Here is a 23,663-nt window from a genome sequence, read left to right as displayed (position 1 = left end):
CAAAAAATTACACCTGTTCAATGACCTTTAAACATTTTTGTCAAAACATTAAAAACTCTTACTGTTGGTTACAAATGTATAGAGAAATGAAAAAAAGTAAGTGAAAGCTAATATTTATTTAGTACACAAATTTAAAACATTAATAGAAGCATTAAGAATTAAAGTGTTTTATTAAAAAGAACTTATCAAGAGTAGTTTGAATAGTGCTTGTCTTGTCCTATAACTTATGATATGGAGTGAGCATCTTTTTAATGTCATGGTGAGTTGTCAAACTCATTTTTAATTTTGGGTCAGCTTTCAACATTTTATCCTATCCATGTTATAAAATATCTTCCAGAGTTTCTTTAGTGTCAAGTTTTTTGCCATCTCACCTCCTCTGGGACATCTTCATCCTTTGTGTCACAACTGTGTTCTTTATTTATATTGATAACTTTGTCTTCACTAAGTTCCTCTGACTAGGAGATAGAGTGTCCTAGATCTAGAGTCTGTTGAATGGTAGCAGTGTCGAACATTCCCATGGTCAACTATTTCTTCTTTAACTTCATTTATTTTTTATTAGAATTTCACTTTCAACATTATCACTTTTTGTTTCTTTGTTTCACTTTCATCTTTGTTGGCCAGTTCGCTCTTTTGATTATCAATTTTTGTAAAATGTCGTGTGAATTTATTACTGGAAGACAGGGAGGCAACACAGCTACACGCTTTGCTGTCTGTGCGCAGTGACCCATCACTGACAGACTTTGAAAGAAATGACATGATTGGTCACTGACCATGAAGAGCATCTGATGTTTATGTAGTGATCTGTGAACTGAAGAACTAGCAATGAAGTTTGTAGCTTAATTACCCACAGTTACTATACCATGGTAACTGAAATTTGAACTAAATTGTTGAGTGACTGGTATTATTCACCTAAACTGTGGTAACTGAAATTCCTGTATGTTGGAACTAGGCAAAGCAAGAACTGTGTTTCTGAAGGAAACCTGTTCTCTGAAGGAACCTGAACTGTTTGTCCTACAGAGTTTCCTTCATTCTGAGTTTGATGATCACATGTCCGTGATGCAGTTCAGCATGTTTCTCTGTCCTTTGTAATTCCTACACATTGGCATCTGGATCTCCCATGACAGTATTGCCATGGACTCTTCCTTGTTAGAATATTTATCAATAATTCTTGTGGTATATGTGATGAAGTGATGACATATTTTAAATTTATTTTCTGCTTTGTTTTGATACACAAAGAAAAAGGTAGTTGTGTTGGTATTAATCTCTGTCATATTTGAAGAGGTTATGAAGAGGAATGAAGAGGTTAATTTATTGGCCAGTCACTGTTCTTGGCTTATGCCACAGGACTGACTGAGTTGCTACAGGACTTTGAAAGAGTTGCTACAAAGAGAAGTTGCTCACATTGGGAAAACAAACAGACTCAGTACACACCATAATCTAGATTTCATAAATATCAGTTTCAAACAGCTAGCCCCTGGATATTACTGGAAGAGACTCTTTTATTCTTAGAGTATTAAAAGAGGTTGGGGGTATTGTTTGATCTCAACATTTTTGATGTTTCAAGCCTTTTTTTCCTCTTCATTTTTCACAAGCATATTGTCGAAATAGTTTCCATGTCTTTTTCTTTAATAACAGATTTTACAGTTGAATGTACATAGAATTCTTTGCCTCCTCCTACCACTTTTACGGAGTAATTTTTCAATTAATTTCATTGGCTTTTACGTAAAGCAGTACTTGTGTAGGGTAGTGAAATGAAAGATAATCAGACCTTTTCCATTGTGTGAATATCTTTCATTCTTCAATTTCTAATGAACAAGTTTAGAAAATTTTGCAATGCTTTATACAATGTTGTGTGTTCAAAACCACTCTAAAGAGATGCTACAACTTTTAATTTTGTGTTCTTTAGCCACCACATAGGGACATCAAGTTGGCCACATGTTTCAGAAAGGAAATGTTGGGCCTTGCTTTGTGCGCTTCATATAAATATATTCCATTCTTTTGAAGTACGTTGTGGGTAACATTTTTCTCTTTTATCCACCATCTTGAAATTATTATGTAAACGCTTAACTGTATCATACTAAATCACTGTATTTTTTGGGTGAGAGGTAGGTTAAGATCAAAGAAAATAAATGCACAAAAACAACATGTTTTCCTCAGATTGTTCTATTTGTACTTGTGTACATATCTATGCATTATGTGTGTAGGGAAAGGAGTAATTAATCTTTTGTAGAATTTACTTGATTTGGAATTTTGTGTTTCTCAGGAAGATGGTTATTGCGTAGAAATATGAGTAAACAGAAGTAAGAAACTTCTTTGAGTTCTCTTTTACGTAAAGAAATGTACTTTATATATTTAAGTTTTTTCATAAAACTGAAAATTCATCCTGTGAAGTGATTATCTTTTGTTTGAAATTATTTCTTTGAATTGTAAGTGATATATTAAAAATTACGTTTACCTCACCTCAGTCTATCTTGATTATTGAATAAGCCTATAGAGTTTACACGGAAATCAGGAGGTAGGTCAATAACTTAATTAAATATATTACTAGATTACCACTACCACATGCATTTCTGTAGGTTATGGAGCCTGATGATCAGCATTCCTTTGTAGTATAACTTGATGGGGAATCTTTAAATGTCTGAGGTTTGCAGTACTTTATGTCAATTCATCAATTATCTCAATCCAGAACTTTCAACCCTTGCTAGCTGGACAATTGCAGCAGTTTTTTTCCTGTTTCAGGAAAAGCTTCTAAGTTCTCTACCTTCTCTAGCTAGTAGGTTGGGTTTCTTCCCAAGTTTTCCTTAAACTCATACCAAAGCTATGCCTTAAATCTATACTGAGTCTTAAAGTTATAAATGAGATAAGATTGAGGCAAGAAGTCAGTGTTAACAAATCTTAACTGCTGTTTTTATTTTGTAATGGAAGCAACCTGTGGTTTTCAGACATCAGATATTGTCAGCCTTGTAAATTCTCCCTCAATTTTTAGTATTCAACAGCTCTGTAGAGCCTCCTTTAAATTTTAATGTTTAACAATCAATGGGGGGGAAAAAGAGCATTTCTTCTTTATCATTGGAGTAGTCCTGGCTGATTTTGTATATAATGTAGAAATCACCATATTATAGCTTTCCTAACAGGAAATACCTCCAGTGAATGGAATATCACTGAGACAACAGATAGAAGCCTTCCTATCTGGGAATTGGCTCAGACCACGATGTTAAGAGCATCCAGTTCTAAATCAGAACTTTTAAATATGTGCTCCTATGATATCATAATGCACTAATGACCTGAGTTCACCTGTCACATAGTGATGCTGATACATATGTAGCTAATAAGACCAGCAGAATTAACCAATACATGAAAAGACAAATGTATATGTATGCACACACACACACACACACACGTGCGTGTACACACACAGATCAAGGGTGTTTTAAGATCAGAAGACCAGAACTAGTGTTTAATTAGGTTGAAGAAAAACTGTCTGTGAGTTTTAAAGGGCTTGATTGGCTAACTCTTCTCTAATCAGCCTAGAAGATTTTGCATAAATAGTCAGATGTCAGGAACTATTTAGAATTCAAGACCCGAGGCTGGGATTACTTGAGGAGTGGAAGGAGCAGGGCAGGCTCAGAGATGGAGTCTTGTGGACCTGGAGTTCTAGTCTAGGTCTGCTCTTAACTTGCCCAGAGACCTTGGGTAAACATAGAGCCACTCTAGACTTTAGTTTCCTCAGCAGTAAAGTCAGCATGCTGGACCGGATAATTACCATGGTTCTTTCCAGCTTGATAATTCTCCATATATTTTCACTGGCAAATGGAGTTTGTCCAAACCCCACTGATCCTCTCATTAAGAGATTCTTTATTCTAGTGTATCATAAACCTGACTGACCATTAGATTCATCTGGGGAGTTTTAAAACTGCAGATTCCTAAGCTCTACTCTCAATATACTGAATCAAAATCTGCAGGGATTAGTAGGGTATTGGACCATCATTTGAGAATCATTGCTTTGTTCTGACTAATATGTCACATTGGCTCTAGAAAAAGCACATGCTTAGTAATCATTGTTTAATGAACAAAGAACATTCTAGAGGAGTTGGGAATTACATGATTGCATTCTGTTAATAATTTAATGTCCACTCTCATTCATTTAGCTCTCTTCCAGGTAGACTAGAGCTCCTTTCTCCTTGCTCCAGAGTTTGTCTCCAGGTCATTGTCATTGTCCACAAGTCACCCGACACATAGCACTTATTTAATGAAACTTTGAATGGATAATCTAAATTTATATTTCCATCCCTGTTTTCCTGCTTCAGACTGTTTCACTTGCTTATTACACATTTTCACTTCTTTGACTCCTTATATCCTAACTTCGCATGTCTAGAATCAAGCTTCATCACTCTCTCCTGGATCACTGCAATAGCATTCTAACCTGTTTGCCCAAAACTGCTGTTGCCCCTTCCAGTCAGTTCTATACCCAGCATGCACAGAATCATTGAAAAGTGCAATTTGATTTTGTCATGCCTCCCTGTAAACTCTTTAGTCACTTCCAGCTGCTCTTAAGAATATTAAGTATAGGCTCCTTAACAGAGCCCACAGGATTCTATAGGAACAGGCACCTTTCTTTCCAACCTTTTGCTCTCTTATACTCATTCTGAGTCACATTGTCAAGATTCTTCCTGAGTCGGGCCTTTGTTCTTAGGATTCCAGATCTCAGGAATATTGCCTCTGCCCTTCCCACATCTCATTTTGAGCTGTCATGCTGCTCCAGCTGCCTCTCTATTACTGTGGTGGTTTGATGTTTTTCTCTTCTACTGGAGTGCAGAGTCCAGCAGGACAGGGATTATATCTGTTATAGTTAGCATGGTTTCTCAGCTTGGCATACCGTAAGTGCTAAATAAACGTTTGTTTAATGAATACCTGCACTGTTGTTATTATTTTTTGCTTGTTTCTTTTTGATATATTTACCACCATCAAGTCCGTATCTTTTTAGCCTTGATGGCTGGACGGTTGCAATATTTTTATAACTGGCTTCTAACTTTTCTCCATTCCTCTTTAATCCTGTGCATTATCCCAAGATATATTTCCTTAAAAATACCTGCATTGGTCTTGTTGTTCTCCTGGGAGAGACTTTAATAGAATCTTTACTGTCTTGTAGATTAAAACCCAAACTTTTTAGACTGACTTTATGAACCCTCTTGAATCCTGGACCCAACATACTTTTCCATTATTTCTCTTTTGGAATAATCTTTTTCTCTTGCCAAATACACTTCTCTATTCAATTTTTCATGAATTTGCGGAAAGTTCTCACTTCTAAGTTTTTGTTCATGTCTCATTCCCTTCATGGAATAAGTAATACTTAATAATGAAATACCTGCCACTTCTCTGCCTACTGAAATTCTAATCCAAGTCCTCCTTTAAGAACCAGCTCAAATGCCACCCAAATCAGAACAAATTTCTTTCTTCGACTTAGTACGTGTAATGGACATTCACTAAATGCTTGTTGAATTGAATTATCTACTTTACACATTTGCTATTTTGAGATTAGTGTGTGGTTATTTTATCTTATTTATGTAGGCTCATGGAGGTATGGGCATTTTGTTTTTTTATCCTTATCACAGTGCTTAGAAACAATGCCTTTACTCAATTAACATTACTAACTTCAGCATCTACAATCGGTGATTCTAATATTATTTTGAGGGGAAAAACATATGTTATTTTCTTTAGTTGTAAGTCTTATGGTCTTTCAAGGTAAGTGTGAATCTATTATTTAAATGCTTCAAGCATACATTGGTCCAAAACTATGTTTCACTTTTAACAATAAGCTTGTATCTGGGGATATAATGAAAGAAGAGAGTTAGGTTATCTGAAATACTCCTAATAATATTATTGTACCTTTCAATATTGTAGAGATCTAAAGATACTATGTAAGTAAGTGAGGGAAATGATTGTCAGGAAACAGCCCACAATCTCAACCCACCATTCCAAAGAGGTGAGTTAGGAAGTGCCCACAAGGGGGCGTGCCCATCTAGAGAAACTTGACCAAGTGCCTTTTCCTGTTATGCAGGTAAAAGTGCCTGTTTTACAAATGCACTTCTGGACCATGTCTTTTTTTCTAGGAAAAATAATAGACCCTCACTGCAACGAGAATTACTATCCATTTTCTAGTACCTAGTTTTTTTGGTGTGTGATTTACCAAGGAGACATTGAAGACAGAATGGAAATGCGGATTGCCTTGCAAACTAAGACAAGTTTATGAAGCTTGTGATTGTGCTTTTTTTCCCCTTGTGTTGAGAGTATTTTCATTTTACTAGCATTGTCATCTCTTCTGTGCTCCTGTTGGGTCAGTTGCTCAAGGGATAGATAGTGCTCTATTTTCATTGCTCCATTGACCAGCAGGTCACCTTGAAGAGTGCACAGGCTTTGGGTGATTTTCCACCAGAGGTCATGGCCTCATGGGATCTTCAGTTTTTCTTTCCAGTACCTTTCCAGTACCATTGACTTCAACAGTATCACCAGTAAACATTTATTGAGTGCTCTTTATGTGCAGGTTTTTAAGTAGATTTTTGGGAGTAAATAAAGCATATGGCATCTAGGCCCTGACTGTTGTATTTGGTTCAGGGGAATTAAACAGTAAAGGGAAATCACACCATTTGATATGCACTAGAAGAATGAAGCCGTCAAGAGAACTACAGGAATTAGCAGGATGGAAAAATCACTCTAAGCTAGCTAAGTTTCTCATAGTAAGCTTTATGGAAGAGGTGGAATTTAAGCTGGGTTTTGGATAAGGGGTAGGATTTAGGTATCTGGGTGGAGAGAAAAAGAAAGTTCTAGGTTTAGAAGCCTGTGAGTGGATAAGCTTGGTTGCATCACAATGTTTCTGCAGGACAGTGGTTTCAAACTCAAATGCCTCTGAGAGCCAGGCAGGTAGCCTAAGTGTGTGAGACAATCTAGAGAGGTGGAGTGCTTGGTGATACATGTTCCATTTTAAGGTATTCAAAAAACAAATTTTGTAACACCAAAAATACACTTTTGCTGGTCAAACTCTGGTTTTGGCAGCTTGTAATCTCCACGAGGAGCGTGATGGTTGATAAGATTCAGCTGTCTACAGAATTTAGCAAAGTAAAATAGGCCATAGAGGAATTAAGTCCACGGCCAGAGTCCTCTCTGAGCGTCCGTCTACTTTTATTTGTGCTAACTGTACTTAGGAGCAAATGAGGAGAATATTTTGGAATATGTATGAATGGGGCCCATCCTGGTGGCTCTTTGCATTACAGGCTTTTGAGTATTGGAAGTCTCTGAAAACATCATTGAGGTTAATTTGAATGGCATTAGAATTTCTAGGATATAGTACTATCATAATTAGTTTAGATGGTATTTTATATCCTAGAAGATACTTAGCTCCTTTCCTACTCTTTGTAATTCTTTCATTTATCTTTACTTTCTAATAAGATTTTAATCTACTGAGGAAAAAAAGAGAGAAAGTATGTGGGCTTTTTTTGGTTCTTTCTTTGCTTTTTAATATGCTATTCTTTAGTTGTTATAGATTTATGATTTTCAATAATAATTTCAATTTTTCTGGGTATACTCATAATTATATAGTCAGATATTGCTGTGCTTTAAAAAACTCATATCAAATAAAGTAACTTATTACTGTGTTATTAAAGTCAGTGTCAAATATTGTTCTTCATTCTGGAGAAGGTTGAAATTAAATCCAGGTTAAATGACCCTTCCCAATCGTCATCGTGTTTCATTGGCAGGAATAGACTCCAGATTGTCCAAGTTACCTTCTGGTCCTTTATCTTTTGTACCCCACTGCTTTAAGACTCAGTTCAAAGGCCAATGGAGCTCTGCTATTTAAAAGAAAAAGTGTAATTTTATCCAGAGAAGGTAAATGTATGCCCTGAAATGAAAGAAAGACCAGAGGTCCAGATCACGGCCAGGTGTTCCTGGAAGGAGCCAAATTGGATAACTAAATTGAAAAAGGTTGCCTGCTCTTGTTAAAGAGACTTTGTTGCTGTCTATAATTAGCAAGGTCTTAGCTCATTTATTTATGTGTTTTTTAACCTGCTCAGGTAATGAAGTTCATAGCCTATTAGTGTGTGTGTGCGCTGGTAGCATGTTGTGCTATCTCTGTCATTGAAGTACTGTGATACACGTGCCTCTATGAAGTGAAACTGCCAAATAATGTTGACTCCTTCTTTCTCCCTTGAACATGTTTGCCAGATGGAGATGACTGATTTTACGATAGTGAAGGATGACCAGCTCTCCAGTGGAAAAAGCAAAGTTAAAGCTAAAGTATAATATGGATATTAATTATTTAGAGCTTTTAGGAAAGCAAATTGGAATTAAAGAAACCAAATTGGTTAGTTAAAAATGAGAAGAATGTGTCTGGTGCCAGATGACCTAAGAGGATGAGAGAGCAGTAAAGAAGTGTTACCAAAAGAAAACATTGAGTGGAGTAGTGTGTGACCAACATCAAGACATACCATTTCTTTATAGATAAAGTGAGAGGCTTAATGTTTGATGGTAAGAGCCTTAGAATTTTGTTTTGAGCAGTAGACCAAAGGGCATGCAAAACCTCCTGAAGTACGGATCACTCCCACATTGTGAGAAGTGAGTCTGGACTTTAACTTGGTTAGTATGGAGACCAGCCAAAGATTTCATAGCAGTTGTTTAACGACATGCTTATGGGACAGAACCCATTTAGGAATGATGTGCAAAAGCATTACATTTAGGGAAGACCTAAATATGAAATTATCAGAAAGAAATGTGTGAGGTTATAGGAAAACTACTTTAGATAGGCTGAGTCTGGATCATGCATATAAATTGAGCAGGATACAGTTTCAGAGGTCAGGAAGAAGAAGTTTGAATTATTGGTGAGGTTCAATTAAAAAAATTAATTTCATAATACTTTGTTAGTTGCTGCTTACAGGTGGATGAGGGGCAAGACAAGCCGCAAAAGATCCTAGAACGAGCCAGTATGTAAAGAGTCTTCTGAAGAAGGAGGAATGACATGTTTTAGGTTGTGCCTTTAGGTGCAAGGGCCTCCTGTGTGGTTGGGAAGCCATTCAGGAGACCGTCTCTGGAGTTACTTGAGGCCACAGGACTTGAAGAAGCACAGTATTTTGATGTGGGGCAGGGGTGAAGTAGAGAGCAATATTTGCACTGGTTGAAGTGTGAGTGAGTCAGGAATGCCAGTATCTGCTCTTACTCCAGAGGGCTAAGGCTCATGTTGGAGGTGAAGGCAGGAGAGCTTGGCCTTTGCTGAGATTTAGGTGATACACAGAGAAAATTATTCCCTGTTAGATTTAATTCATTCATGTCATCCATTCAACAAGTTGTTTTGTCACAGAACCAAATTTGCCTTTTTTCCTATCTTTTTATTTATTTATTTTTTCTTATTACCTTTCTTGGTCTCATTAATGTTTATTTCTCTTTGATTTTTCAACTTATCTCTATTTTCTCTCTTTCTGTTGAGTTTATCTTGTTCTATTTCTAACTTGTTCAGTTGGACACTTAGCTTATTAATTTTTTGTTCTTTTCTAATATCAGTATTTTGGGTATAAATTGCCTTCGAAGTACCACTTTTGCTATATCCCACAAGTTTTGAAATGTAGTATTTTTATCATGCATTATTAGGTATTTTTGTTTCCATTTAGATTTCTTATTTGATCCATAAGTTATTTAGAAGTGTTTGTTTCTTTTTTGATTCCCAAATTTTATTTACCTTTATTGACTCCCAGCTTAATTGTATTATAGTCAGAGAGTGTGTTCTATTTGATATTGTTTCTCGAAATTTGTTGTGATTTAGTTTATAGTTTAATGTATGATCAATTTTTGTAAATATTTATATGTGCCTGAAAAGGATATTTCCCCTCTAATTGTTGTGAATGCCCATCTAATCAAGCTTTTTAATGTGCTGTTCAGATCTTTTATTTCTTACTGATTTTTTTTTTTTGTCATTTGCCTTATTCATAGTTGAGAGAAATGTGTTGAAGTATCTCACTATGAGGTATGGTTTGTTGATTTCTCCTTATTGCTCTGTTTTTGCTTTACATACATTTGAGGCTGTTTTTCTTAGGTGCATACAAATTTAGAAGTGTTATACCTCCTTAATGAATCTAAACTTTGAGTATTTCTCATGTAGAGACCCTTCATCTCTATTAACACTTTTTGTCTTAAAACTTATTTTTCTTGATGATAAGAAAACTACGTTGTTCGGATTGGTGCCTGCTTGGTATCGCTCTCTTTTTTTTTCCTGTTCTTTTACTTTAAACTTTTCCATATTCTTATGCTTTAGGTGTATCCCTTATAAATAACATAGAGCTAGATTTTAAAACCCAATCTGACCTTCTAATAACACATTATTATTATTTTTAAAGACAATATTAGTTTTGATTTCATGCAGCTTTGCCATTTTATTTGCTTACCCGGTCCTTGTTTCATGTCTGATTGTCCTTCTTGCATTATTGTCTTAGTCCCTTTGGGCTGCTGTAACAAAATACCATAGATGGGTGGCTTATAAACAGCAGAAATTTATTTCTCGCAGTTCTGGAGGCTGGAAGTCCAACATCAAGGCGCAGGCACATTCGGTATCTGGCGAGTGCCCACTTCCTAGGTGGCCATCTTTTTGCTGTAATCTCATATGGCAGAAGGGGCAAGGGAGCTTCTAAGGCCTCTTTTGGAAGGGCACTAATCCCTTCATGAGGGCTCTACCTTCATCACCTAATCATCTTCCAATGCCCCACCTGCTAATGTCATCACCTTGCAGGTTAGGATTTCAACATGTGAATTTTGGAAGGACACAAACATTCAGACTATAGCAATTATTTTCCTTCTTCTTGAAGTATATCATTTGTTTATTCATTCATACATTTAACAAATATTTATTGACTGCCTAAGAGGCATCAAGTGCTTTTCTGGGTGCTTAGCATATGGTAATCAATAAAACATGCAAAGATTACTACCTTTGTGGAGCTTCCAATCTTGTGGGGGGAAAAATTGGCAAGTTAAATAATACAAAAATAAACTGTACATTTTAGAAGATGATGAGATGTTATGGAAAAAAGATAAAGTAGAGCCAAAAAAGGGAGATTAGGTGTGGTCACGAGTAGGTGGTGGGGAGGAAGCAGAAGGTGCTCAGGATGCAGTATTAAATAGAATGGCCCTTCAGGACTTCATTAAGTGCGGGTCTCTTGGTGGTAAACTGATTTTATTTGTTTGTTTATAAATGTCTTGTTTATTTTTGTTCCTAAATGGTAATTTTGTTAGGTACCCACTTCTGGATTTATAGTTACTTTTCTCTGAGTCCCTTGAAGATATCATACCTGACTTCTGACTTCCAATGGGCTTCTGGGAATTCTGCTGTCATTCCATTCTAGGTGATCTTTCCTTCTATCTGACTCCTTCCCTTTCTCTCTGGCTTCCTGGAGATCTGGATTCTTATTTTTCATCAATTCTGGGAAATTTGAACCATTTTCTCTTCTTTATTCTGTCTATTCTTTCCAGTTGGACGCACATTAGATTTTCTCTCATTTGTATTTTTTACCATCTCTTTCATATTTTCCATCACCTTCTCTTCCCTGCTTGCAATTGCAATCAAATGTATATTAAATTTTACATAAGTATAAATGTGTTATGCTATTAGGAAAAAGTTCGAAAATTTGTTGGTGACCTGGTGTTTTGAATTCTTGTTTGAAGATAAATATATCAGCTGTTGATTTTTTTAAGGTAAAACTTAGCATACAGCGAAGTACACACAGCTTAAGTGTATAATTCGAATTTTGACATGTGTATACAACTATGTAGTTCATACCCCTATCAAGATAAAAAACATTTCCATTACTACAGAAAGTTTCCTCCTGCCACTTCCTAGTCAACGCATCCCTCCCAAGACAACCACTTTTCTGGTTCTTTGCCACCACAGGGTAGTTTTACCTGTTCTAAGACTTCATCTAAATGGAATCATATATTATATATTTTGTCATATCCAGCTTCTGTTACTCAGCATACGTCTGAAAGATTATCCATGTTTTTGTACGTATCACTAGTTCCTTTTTATTGCTGAGTAGTCGTCCACTGTTGCCTATATCACAATTTGTGTGCCCATTCCTCTGTTGATAGACATTTGCAATGTTTCCAGATTTTGGCTGTTGTAATTAAAGGTGCTATGAACATTCTTGACAAGTCTTTTGTTGTGTTTATTTTTATTTCTCTTGGGTAAATATTTAGTGGTTTAATTGCTGGGTCTTATCTAGGTGTATATTTAATTTAGAGTTTTAAGATTTTGATTTAGAAATTTAAGATTGTGATTAATATTTATTCCAGAAAAATATGAAGCCAAATTAGATATATTCATCATATTTTTAAATGGATTTTTGAAGTCATTGAGGTGTGTTCTACAAGTATTTTAAGCAGATCAATACAATTTAATGGTCTAGTTAATATCATCTTAAGGAGCTTGTCAGAATTATCATCATTCTTAAATTCCTTAATTTTTATTTCAACTCCAGTGTATTTTAGGTTTACTACCCCTAACCAGTGGTTCATTATGAGTATAAATTAAATAATATTAATTAAACAACATATGAATAAGAATAAAAATGATTTAAAGCTGTATAAAACTGCCATTGTGGTGGTTTTTACTATTCAACTGTGTAATAACCTAAGTCATGAGCATGTTCATCTGGTCTCTACCATCACTTGTACATTCTCACTCAATATCCACACTGAGGCTCTAAAACTGTTCCATTTTGAAGAGAAAAAAATCCCATAATTCATTATTTGAAAGATTATTTAGAAAAGCAAGATTAAAACCATTGCCTTTTCCACTGTTAATGTTGCAAACCCAAGAACACTGTATAGGAATTCTGCCAGTTGGAAAACATTGTCCTTTGCTATCTTTGAGGGTTTGGAATTTTTAGGTAATCCTCTGGAACTTTGTTATGGTATGAATTTATAATTAAAGCTATAATCCAGATATATTAAAGCTCCTTAAAAGCATGGTTAACCCACTTTATTTTTATTTTGAGCTAAAAATGTTTCTGTTAACTTTTGTTGAGTGATTTAGGGAGTAAATAACAAATATTTTTATATAATACAAATTTTTCTCTGTTGTAAATATGTTTGGCACTAATTTGTATAGTGTTGCAAAGACGTTTAATGCATACTTATTAGACAGAGAAATTAAAGGATTATTTAAGAAGAGGCATCTTGACTCTAGTTTACAAGAAACATCATTTATAGTACTGGTCATCAGAAGGGTGATTTTCTAAAGAGGGAAGAGAAAGGTCATTGGGTGTTCTTATATCCAAATTTTCCTTGGTTTCAACCAAGCCAGATACATGAGAATAGATAATTCTAGCTAAATCATACTTTGTTTATACCACCTGATATACTCCGAGCTCATAGTGGTCCCACTGTAGGGGACTGGTTTGTAGGAGATAGAAGTGGAACCAGATCTAGGTCTCCTGTTGCTAGATCTATCATTCCATGTTTAGGATTCTCAGAGATGGTAAAACTTTATGCTGGCATTGCTGTACTGTCATGGAGGGCATAAGTCATCTACGTTTTCTCAAATGGAAGCTCATGCCAATTATAATGCTGCTCCTAAGCCTAACAAAGGTGTATTGGGAAGGTTTGGTATATTTTCAAAAAAATGTATTTCTATCTGTATTATTGTTTTAGGATAATTCCACCATACACCAGTTTCAGGATGCACTTATACATTTGAGATATTTATTCTTGTATTTTAGCAATTTGATATTTGAGTAATTCTGTACAGAAGAATGACAAAGTTAATGAGATAAGTAACTGGTAGATGGTGTCTCTTGGCAGATTTCAGAGTTAAAGGGCAGGGTAGAGGCTTAATTTTCTGGTGGAAAGTATCTAAACTTTTTTTTAAGAGATTTATTCCTTTTAAAGTAGTTTATGTGTGTTACTTAATTTAATTCTAACAATAACTGTGTAATGGCCATCTCCAGTTTGGAGAAGAGAAAAATAAAATCTTTTGATATTAAGCCCGACAGTGATTACTAGTTTATTGGTAACTTCAAGAAAGTTTCATTTCAGTGTTTTCCATAATACATGCAATCTCTATGCCAACTTTATATACATTTGTTTCTTCTGAGGGGAACTATAGTTACTACAATTGCCTTTTAGTCACAATTTTATCAAAAAAGTAATGCAAATAGCATGTTTCAGTCAAGGACAATAGGTACGTGTGTGTATATGTGTGGTGCATGTACTTTTAAGTATTTATGGAGTGTAAGAATATAATAGTAGCTCTATATAGTAACAGTCATTGTGTGATTTTTAACCTTTCTAAGATTTCATTTCTGTACAAATGAGCTCTGTGAAATTATTATGGCCAAAATACCAATGTTTGTCTTTGACTCTGTTTATCTACACTTCATAAAAATACTTAAATATTACTTCATCATCCTTAAATTTGCTTTTCAGTATGTGAAATCTATGAACTAATTCTTGAATATTTGTGAAGTAATTTTGATTTTGCAGGTGTTGTAAGCCCTTAGGGATATTTAGCTTAATTTGGAACAGGATTCTCTATTTTTCCTTGATTTTTCATTTTTGAAAACAAGTTACAGTAAATCCATTTATGTATAATCCTTTTGTATCTTTCTACAGTAGTTTGGTTAGGCATAAGAGTTCTCATAGTTCATGATATCCTGATTGAAATGATAAGAGAATTTTTTTGCAGATATGTATATCATTGTGTATATGTTATATATCCCCTAGGTAAAAGTTCTATTTTATAGAATGCTTGGATAGGATCAGCAGTCGTAGTTAATATAAAAGAACTAATAAAGACTACCACTTCTTGAATTTTTTGTTGTTATTGAGGAAAGTTATTTCTAAAAGAACCAGTATAAGATCAATACTTTAAAATACTTTGCAGTGTGTTTATGGTGGTATGATCATGGTGATATGCTGCCAGTTGATAGTTGAGTAAGATAGAACTTAAATCTTTTATGTTGACATAATGTTAGTCTTAGGTGGTTTAAGTTTCTCCTTCAGCAGATTTGTGCCTATAAAATTATTTGCCTCAGAATGAGTAGAGCAGAAGTTTGGCGGGTAAGGATCCTGTGGGATGCTATCAGATCTGTTTCTCAAAGTTGGGTTCGTGGACCAGCAACATCAGCATCAACATTACTGGGAGGTTATTAGATGTACGATCTTGACCAATCCCAGATTACTCCATCAGAATCTGCATTTAAACAGATTCTCCAGATGATTTGTATGCACATTAAAGTTTGAGAAGCACTCCTGTAGAAGACATAGGTCTTGCATCTGGACAAGGAACAAACACTTCTCTATCTGAGGTTGCAAGGATATAAAGATTTAGAAATTATTTCTTAGAATAACAACACAAATGTTTGCTTTGAAAGTACATTTCTCTTTAGGATTATCTATCTTTTCTGGAATAAAATGTGTCTAATGCATTTCTTTACTTTGATACTTTCATCTTATCTACCAAAGAATATAAACTTCACTTCGTCCATACCAAGTGAGCAAACCTGGTTGTTAAGTCTTCTGTAAGACAGTGGCATCGTCTGGATTTGCATAAAATTGAATCTTGAGAAAAGGAGATGGGAGACTGAGGCCCTGACATTAGAATGGCATCGCATGTATCATCACTTATGGGGCTTGTTTTTGTGAGTCAGGGATGCAGACATGGTTTATTTCCTCCCAATTAAAGAATAAGTATGTCCTGAATGTCTGCTGTGTGCAAAATGAAACAGAGTGGATCAGACTTTTCCTCAGAGAGTTTACAGTCAGGTTAGAGAACTAGCCTTGGAAGTCAGGCAACCTGCCACCAGCAGAACTGTGGTATTCTGGGATATGGCCATGTGGATCCATTGGCTAGACTATTAGCTATGGTTAAAAGGGAGAGTAGGAATAGCACTCATTTCGGTCAGTTACACCTTTTCTATCAGAGTAAGTATTGTCATAGTATATCCATGTATTTAAGGAAAATTAGAATTTAGAGCAAGAACCAAAGAAATGTAAATGTCTAGACGTACCTTCTCTAACAGACTTAATGTACTATTTGTTGTGACGAACTCTGCCTCTGAATTTTTCAGTTTGCTTAAAGGAAAAATCTTTTGTTTGCGTTCTGTTTCCAATATTTCAAAACTCCCTCAGTGTTGCTCAGCTTCTGAGGTGGCCTTGGGAGCTCATTGACCTTTCTGGGGACTGCCTTAGTGTGGCATTTCAAAAATTTCTTAGCCAGGGATCCCTCAGTATAAATGAAAAAGTCTTGCTCAGTAGTATGAGCATTTAAACCACACAGGAGGGAAAGCTGCTCTTGTTGAATCTGGGGTTGTGCCTGGCTCTTTTATGCATACTTGGATGTAGGGGTGCGGGTGGGAGTCTTGAGTTCTGGGGCACAGTTTGAAAACCAGTGACCTAGTGTAAGACACTACCGTGACTACTATTAACCTAAAGACTTATAGTAGCCCCTGTTTTTAATATATAAAAAAGAGATATTTTTTCATGAAACTTTTTTCCTGCCTCCTTTAATTCTGATTTTTATCCAGTAGTGTAAAGTTTGTCTGTCTTGAACAGGTGACCTAAAAATCTTCGAGGTAGAAGACAGCCACTTGTAGTTACTACATGTGAAATACCTTAAGTATATGGGATCTGGGACAAGACACAGAAATACAAAAATGGCTCCTGGGAACGTACAGTTTTCTGCCATACAATCAGCAAGCATATTATTAACATAGCAGAGAAGGGAACTTGCCATAAAGTTTCTCATAAGCAAGGAACTGTAAAAGAAAATTATAGCATAGTATACTTCAAGATTGTAAATGCCATTCTCTTCATTTATTGTGCTGAATATATTACTTACTTTTAGAAATTTGTATATAATATTTTAAAAAATACTAATAACAGCATTTATTGGTTCACTGTGCCACAAATCTTTTCCCCTACAAATTCTCAATCATGAACTTAATTCTTGAGATTAAGGAGGTACCGCAATATACTGTAATTTATAATAAATTGTTTTTTTCTCCCTTAGGCGTGTTAGGCTTATAATTAGAGAAAAGCAGTGAGACACCTTTTGTTCAGGATTTTTCAGTGGAGAATACATTTTGACTTGAACAGGGTTTTAGTCATAACCTGGCAATATATAACCTTAGGAAATTGCTAAATGTTCCACTTAAGGATTAGCTCAGATTTTGTTATGTCGTGATTGTACCAAAAAGTGCTATATAGTCATATCACATTGTCACACACCATGCTTAGTGATTGCTCATGCCACTTTTACTCTGTAGGAGAATGACTCAGGCACTTTGGACACAGTGGGTGCTGTGGTTGTGGACCACGAAGGGAATGTTGCTGCTGCTGTCTCCAGTGGAGGCTTGGCCTTGAAACATCCAGGGAGAGTTGGACAGGTAAGTAATTTTTGGATTTTTAAACTATCTTTTCAAGTTAAAACATGGAATTTTCTAGCTCACAATTTTTTAAGTCATTTTTCAAGAGAGACATTTTTTTCTTTATAAAAAATAAATGACAGCATTGTTCTTTAATATTTATGTAGTATAAATCATCAATCAAATACCTTTTCAAGATTCTTAAAAAAAAAACTCCCCTATCTCATAGTAATAGGGTTTTTTCTGGTCTTTGTAATTGGTAATCCTATGTTTTGCTACTTTGTACAGGTGAGCTACTGGCCTGGGCACTTAGTAGACGTTTAATAAATGTATGTTGATTTCCATTTTCTTTCTTTGCTAATGTCATTCTCTTGAGGAACAAGCACTCTCTGACTGTATTGCTGCTTGCTTTTTAGGTGGGAAAATGAGTTTAGAGTTACATTTTGTATTTCTTCATTCAAGGAACAGTAACATTTTGACCCTCTAAATCCTTCCTCTGATTAAGCATTTCAGCTGTTTTGTAGACTAACGAGTATTTCAGGTCACCAACACATGATACCACTCAAGAAATCTAGATATAAGGAGAGTCTAATTTATGTGCAAGTGGCTTCCTCCCAGTTCACTCTCACATCACCCACCCCCCCATTCTCTAGCATTTAGTTCAGTCCTGAGAATGAAATTTAACAATCCATTTGATTTAGTAAGCTTTCTGAGTATAAACCAATTTGGCACATTACTTATGGGCTTAATAAATATTTGTTGAGTGAAAATATGAATTGGACACCCTTATGGGGTCTGTTAAAGTAGTTGCAAGGGGTGGGTTTAAGCTCACTATTTGGATCTTGTGTTACATATGGAGCACTGCTTGGCATGCTCTGTGCTCTTTCTCTCTTGTGTTTGAAGAAGAGTTGGTGTCATAGTTGCTTTGGACACGGTGGTTAGCAAATGCTTGGAGCAGAGTGATCTGATTCATGGAGGACGTTTTTGTAAAGCCCCAAGTGATGTTCCCTGATCTGTCCTTTGTTGTGGACAAGCCCCTTTTAGTCTTGTGGAGGGAAAGGGAAGGGAAGAATAATTAATTTTGTGCTACTCTTTGCCTACTGTACAAGGGGATTTATAGGGAATGATTACTCAACATGTGTGCAATGCTTTGAACTCATTATAAAAAGCCTTTGTCTGGTCATGGTATTTTTCCACATTATAGAGCCCTGTGTATTTGTCAAGTTTGGAATAAGAAAACCAAGCTTGGCATATCAGATTTGGATGCCTTAGTGGAGAAGGAAAGAGAAAAGCCAGCAGAGCCGCCTTCATTGCATTGCAATTCCCATGACTTTCTCACTGTTTTTTGTTTGTTTGGGTTAGCAAAATAGCAACAACAGAACCAAGGATAGTTCTGGACTATGTTAGCAGGATATTACATTGAATAATCTTGAAGCCATTCTTCCACTGCACGTGGGACTTTCCTGGAAGAAGAAATACTTATCTAAAACTTACATGTTGATTTGCCCCACTTGGCTAGTTAATGAATATACAATTTGTGAGAGCTGAAAAATCAGGAAAGGGTGTGGAGGAGAGGAGTAAGGTGCTTACAGGAAAATACAGTTGCTTAATTGGATTATATTGCTTGGATAGAGGAGATGTAATTAGCCTGGAAATATATAAGCATCAGATGAGAGGTAAAGAATCGTTCTTCTTGACAATCAGTATAGCATGAAACAAAATACACAAGCAAATTATTAAAGAAAGCAAAGGTGGGCTGGCCCCGTCGCCTGGTGGTTAAGTTCGGCACACTCTGCTTTAGTGGCCCAGGTTCGGTTCCCAGATGTGGACCTATGCCACTCATCAGCACAAAATAGAGGAAGATTGGCACAGATGTTAGCTCAGGGCAAATCTTCCTCAGCAAAAAAAATAAATAAATAAAGATAAAAGAAAAAGCAAAGTATTTTTTTTTAATGTGCTAAAACTAGTTACTTTTAAATACATTTTATTTATTTATTTTTTGTGAGGAAATCTATTGCCAATCCTCTTCCCCTTTTTTCCCCTTTTCTCCCCAAAGCCCCAGTAGATAGTTGTACGTCATAGTTGCACATCCCTCTAGTTGCTGTACGTGGGACGCCGCCTCAGCATGGCTGGACAAGCGGTACGTCGGTGCGCGCCCGGATCCGAACCCGGGCCTCCAGTAGCGGAGGGTGCACACTTAACTGCTAAGCCACGGGGCCGGCCCCCTAAATACATTTTAAATGCACAAATGAACTATTTAAAAATTTTAGCATATTACTGTGCTCTAGATATATAATAATAATTCAGATGGTGAAATGGCAATTTGAATTAAAACTTATTTGCTTCTTTAGCTTACTGTAGTAATTAGAATTTACAACTAGGACACAAGAAAGGAATTATTATATTCCACCTCCCCCAACCAAACCCCGCCCTACCCACATACAAATAGGCAGTTGAGTTTAGTGGTTAGGAGTATAGACTTTGGATTCAGGTAAACCTTTATTCTAATCCCATCTCCCCATTTACTAGTTCCCTTACTATGGACAAGTGATTCAATGTCTTTAAGCTGTACTTTCCACAACTGTAAAATGGGGATAAATGGCTACCTTATAAAGTTCTAGAAGATTAAATGATAAAATATATTTAAATTGCTCATCATAGTCCTTTGTAACAACAGGTATAGCTACTGTTTATTAATCACTTGCTATGTGCAACAGGTGTGTTAATGCACATGATCCTATAACACTAAGAGGTAGGTGTTTTTATTATCCTCATTTTATAAAAGAGGAAACTAAGACCCAGAGATTAAATAATAATAATATCATTTATATGACCTACTTTTACTGCATGATATAATAGCTTTAATAAAATTTATTACTAAAAAGCAATCTTTTTTGGTTGTTGTTTTTGCTTTTTAAGGAGTGCTTATGGTTGTATATATATATATATATATATATATGTATATATATATATACATATATATATATATATATTTTTTTTTTTGTGAGGAAGATCAACCCTGAGCTAACATCCATGCCAATCCTCCTCTTTTTGCTGAGGAACACTGGCCCCAGGCTAACATCTGTGCCCATCTTCCTCCACTTTATATGGGATGTCGCCACAGCACAGCCTGACAAGTGGTGCACCGGTGTGCGCCCGGGATCCGAATCTGGGCCACCAGCAGCAGAGCGTGCACTTAACTGCTGCGCCACGGGGCCAGCCCCCAAGGTTGTTATATTTTATCCAAAAAAGTAGATAAGAGAGGGACAATCTCTGATTCTTTTATCTTACCTATCACTTTTCAGCCCAACCAATTTCAGAAGTTTAAGAAAGAAGACTTTAGGTCATGGAATTGAGGAGAGGTAACATAAAGGGAATTTGCTTAGAGAGAAGATATAGGAGTGAGAATAAATGTTCTTTCTTTTCTAGAAGGAGATGATTTCCACTGGGTTTCTAAGAGGTATCCTTGTGGCCTTATTTAGTATTTTTTGGGTACAGCCTCCTGGTCAAGATAATTCTGGGGAAGGGAAAGGAAAGTGGGCTAATGTCCAGGGTTTTCAAAGAAGGAAGAACGGGCCCTTCTACTGAGGTCGTGTGTTCTGTGAGGCTTTAGCTAACCCAGCACCTGTCCCAGATAGTACTAGTTGAATGGCTTATCCTACAAGTCTTCAAGTTTTATTCTGAAATCCATATGCTGAATCACTTCTGTAGGGCTTTCAGTTGTCACTCTGACCCAGCAGTCTAGTGTGTTTTAGAAGCATGGTATTTTCAAAGGCAATAATAGATTTGCTACTGTCTGCTTTATTGAGAGTGTTGTTTTCAGTTCTTGGTTCTACTTTTAAGAGGGCTTTTGTCACTGATAGCTGGGGATGTTGACGATGGATCACATGAACACCAGAGACCTCATCTCCAATAATCCTGGACTCTGGATTATTTCTCAAGGAGGGTGATTTAGGGGAGTGGGGTAGGTGTGTGGATCTCAGAGTCTTCAGGAACAGTTCACAAATCTAGGATTCTCTGAGTGAGAAAAGAGTAATCAGGGCACTAGGATAGCTGTTTTCAAAAATTTGGAGGACTTTAGGGGGAGATTAAAGTAGTTCCAGAGGATAGAACAAAACTAGTGGGTGGAAGTTATGATAAAGCAGGTATTCTTTAAAGCAGTCTAAGGAAGAACTTTTAACCAATAAGAAGTGTCCAAAAGGGGAATATGTTCCCCCATAAGGTAGTGAGGTTCTTAGTATCAGAAGTGCCTGGGTATTTCATGGACATTCCTGCTCTGGGTAGAATATTGCAGCAAATGAGTTCTGAAGTCCTTGTGAAAAAGAATAGAATATCACAGAAAGCTAAAGCCTATCTGATCACCATTCCCGGTACGTGTTAGCTTCTTCCCCTAGTCCTCAGAAGTGAGCTCCTAGGAAATATCAATACTAATTTATGGGAGTATCTTTTTCCTCCATAACTCATGCTGAATACTGAATGTATTGTTGTGGTTGCCTTTTTTTTTTTCACTCGATGATATGTTTTGGAGATCTTTCTGTATTAATTTCTAAAAATCTTTTTTGTTTTAATTCAGTTATTTTTTTTTAACCTTTGCAGTGAATTCCACATATTGCTATGCCAACATTTAGCCATTTCTTTACTGATTGGCATTTATGTTGTTTTCAGTTTTTCATTCTTACCAAACATGGCAATGAACATTCTTGAGCATGCCTCCTTGTATTTCTCTATGATAGCTATCTAAGAGTTTTCCTAATTCTGCTTCTAACTAAGGAGTGGAAAAGTTATCAGTTGTGATCCCCTTCCCAAAGGCAGAGAAGTCATTGTGGATATTGAAGAGATGAATCCAGACGTTCTGGGTGGCATTATTGGAAGCAAAATAGGAATGATTCTCATATTTTTTTTATTAAACCATAGTAGCTTATTGTGTTCCTTATTGGTTTCGTTATATAAATCTGCTCCACCACCTCACAAAGTGATTAGCTTGAATGGACCTTTTTGCCTCCTTTATTTACATCTGGCAAAATCTAGTACAGTGGTGAGCATGTAGTGGGCTCTTTGGTACACAACTGTTTGCAGTTCCTATTGGGCCACCCAAGGAAGGTTTGGAAAAGGCCCTCCTAAAGCATGGTTTCCTAGAGTCTGGCGGGAGGACCACCTGCATCCCAGTCCCCGGGACCCTGGTTAATACTGCCAATTCCTGTGCCAAACCGCAGACCACTGACTCAGAGTATCTGGGAACCAACGTTCCTATCGTCAAGGTCCCCAAGCAGTTTGACACACATCCAGTTTGAGAACCGCTATTTCAAGGCAGCCACAATGATTTCAAGGGTCCAGAAGAGCAGCTAGCTGACAAACTACAATAGGGGGAAGGTTTTTCAAGGAAGGAAAAGAATTGCTGATGAGACTTAAGAAACTTGCTTTTGCTATTTCCTGAAAATGTTTAGATTAGTACAATAGCTGAAAATATAGTTTTGATAGTCTTAGAACCATTGTTTGGGTAGGTCTTAGGCAACCTCTGATATTATCGCCCAGTTGATATACGTCATTATTAAACCAGGCTTTATTAGAAGGGTCTGATTTTGTTTTCTGTTGAAAGCTAGTAATTACATATAATATTTGTGAAATATTATATTTATCTGATTTCTTTTTTCCCAGGCTGCTCTTTATGGATGTGGCTGCTGGGCTGAAAATACTGGAGCTCATAATCCCTATTCCACAGCTGTGAGTACCTCAGGTATTTGCTGCTTTCATGACCATTTTTCATAAGCTTCTCATTTTTCTTCAGCCTTATAGGTCATTTAATGGTTGAAAACAATATTTTTATGTAAACATATAGCATGTGATATGACACTGCATAGACAAGAGCATTGATGCATAAAAGATCTTTGATATTAAGGAGCTTTTAAGGATTGTTTCACAATCCTCATATCCTCAGCTTTATCCGGAGGGTAGATGAATATGGTTGCCTTTCTATCCTTTCTCTCTTTAATTTCTTGCCACATTTGTTTCTGTCCCACCATAACAACAAACCACCCAATCCGTTAGCCCTCTTCTTCTGCTTACTCTTGACTCTTTCTGTGATCTTTGATGCAGGTGGCTCTTTTCTTTCTGTCTGTAGCACAGATCCTGAAACTCTCTTGGTTTGTCCTGCTTCTCTGACCTGCTCTGTCTTGATTTTCTTCACAGACTGTTCCCATTGCTAACGACCCCAGGTTTGGGCCTCTGGTGGCTTTTCTTCATCTCACTATTTACTGTTTCTTGGTGATGTGG

At 36.3% G+C, this 23,663-nt stretch overlaps 1 protein-coding gene across 15 annotated transcripts in view; it reads left to right on the top strand.

Moving 5' to 3' along the window:
- TASP1 (taspase 1) overlaps positions 1-23,663 on the top strand; it is a 255,473-nt gene that overhangs the window by 65,986 nt on the left and 165,824 nt on the right. For 14 of the 15 annotated variants that reach the window (XM_058563234.1, XM_058563237.1, XM_058563229.1 and 11 more), the window contains 2 exons: positions 17,295-17,414; positions 23,049-23,127. In XM_058563234.1, the coding sequence (XP_058419217.1) occupies positions 17,295-17,414; positions 23,049-23,127 (199 nt within the window). The remainder of the gene's footprint in view (positions 1-17,294; positions 17,415-23,048; positions 23,128-23,663) is intronic. The other variant, XM_058563242.1, reaches the window with a different exon arrangement.

Source organism: Diceros bicornis, chromosome 19, assembly GCF_020826845.1.
Source record: "Diceros bicornis minor isolate mBicDic1 chromosome 19, mDicBic1.mat.cur, whole genome shotgun sequence".
NCBI lineage: Eukaryota > Metazoa > Chordata > Mammalia > Perissodactyla > Rhinocerotidae > Diceros > Diceros bicornis.
Note: the sequence above shows the minus strand (reverse complement) of the source record. Positions and strands in the feature narration are given on the sequence as shown.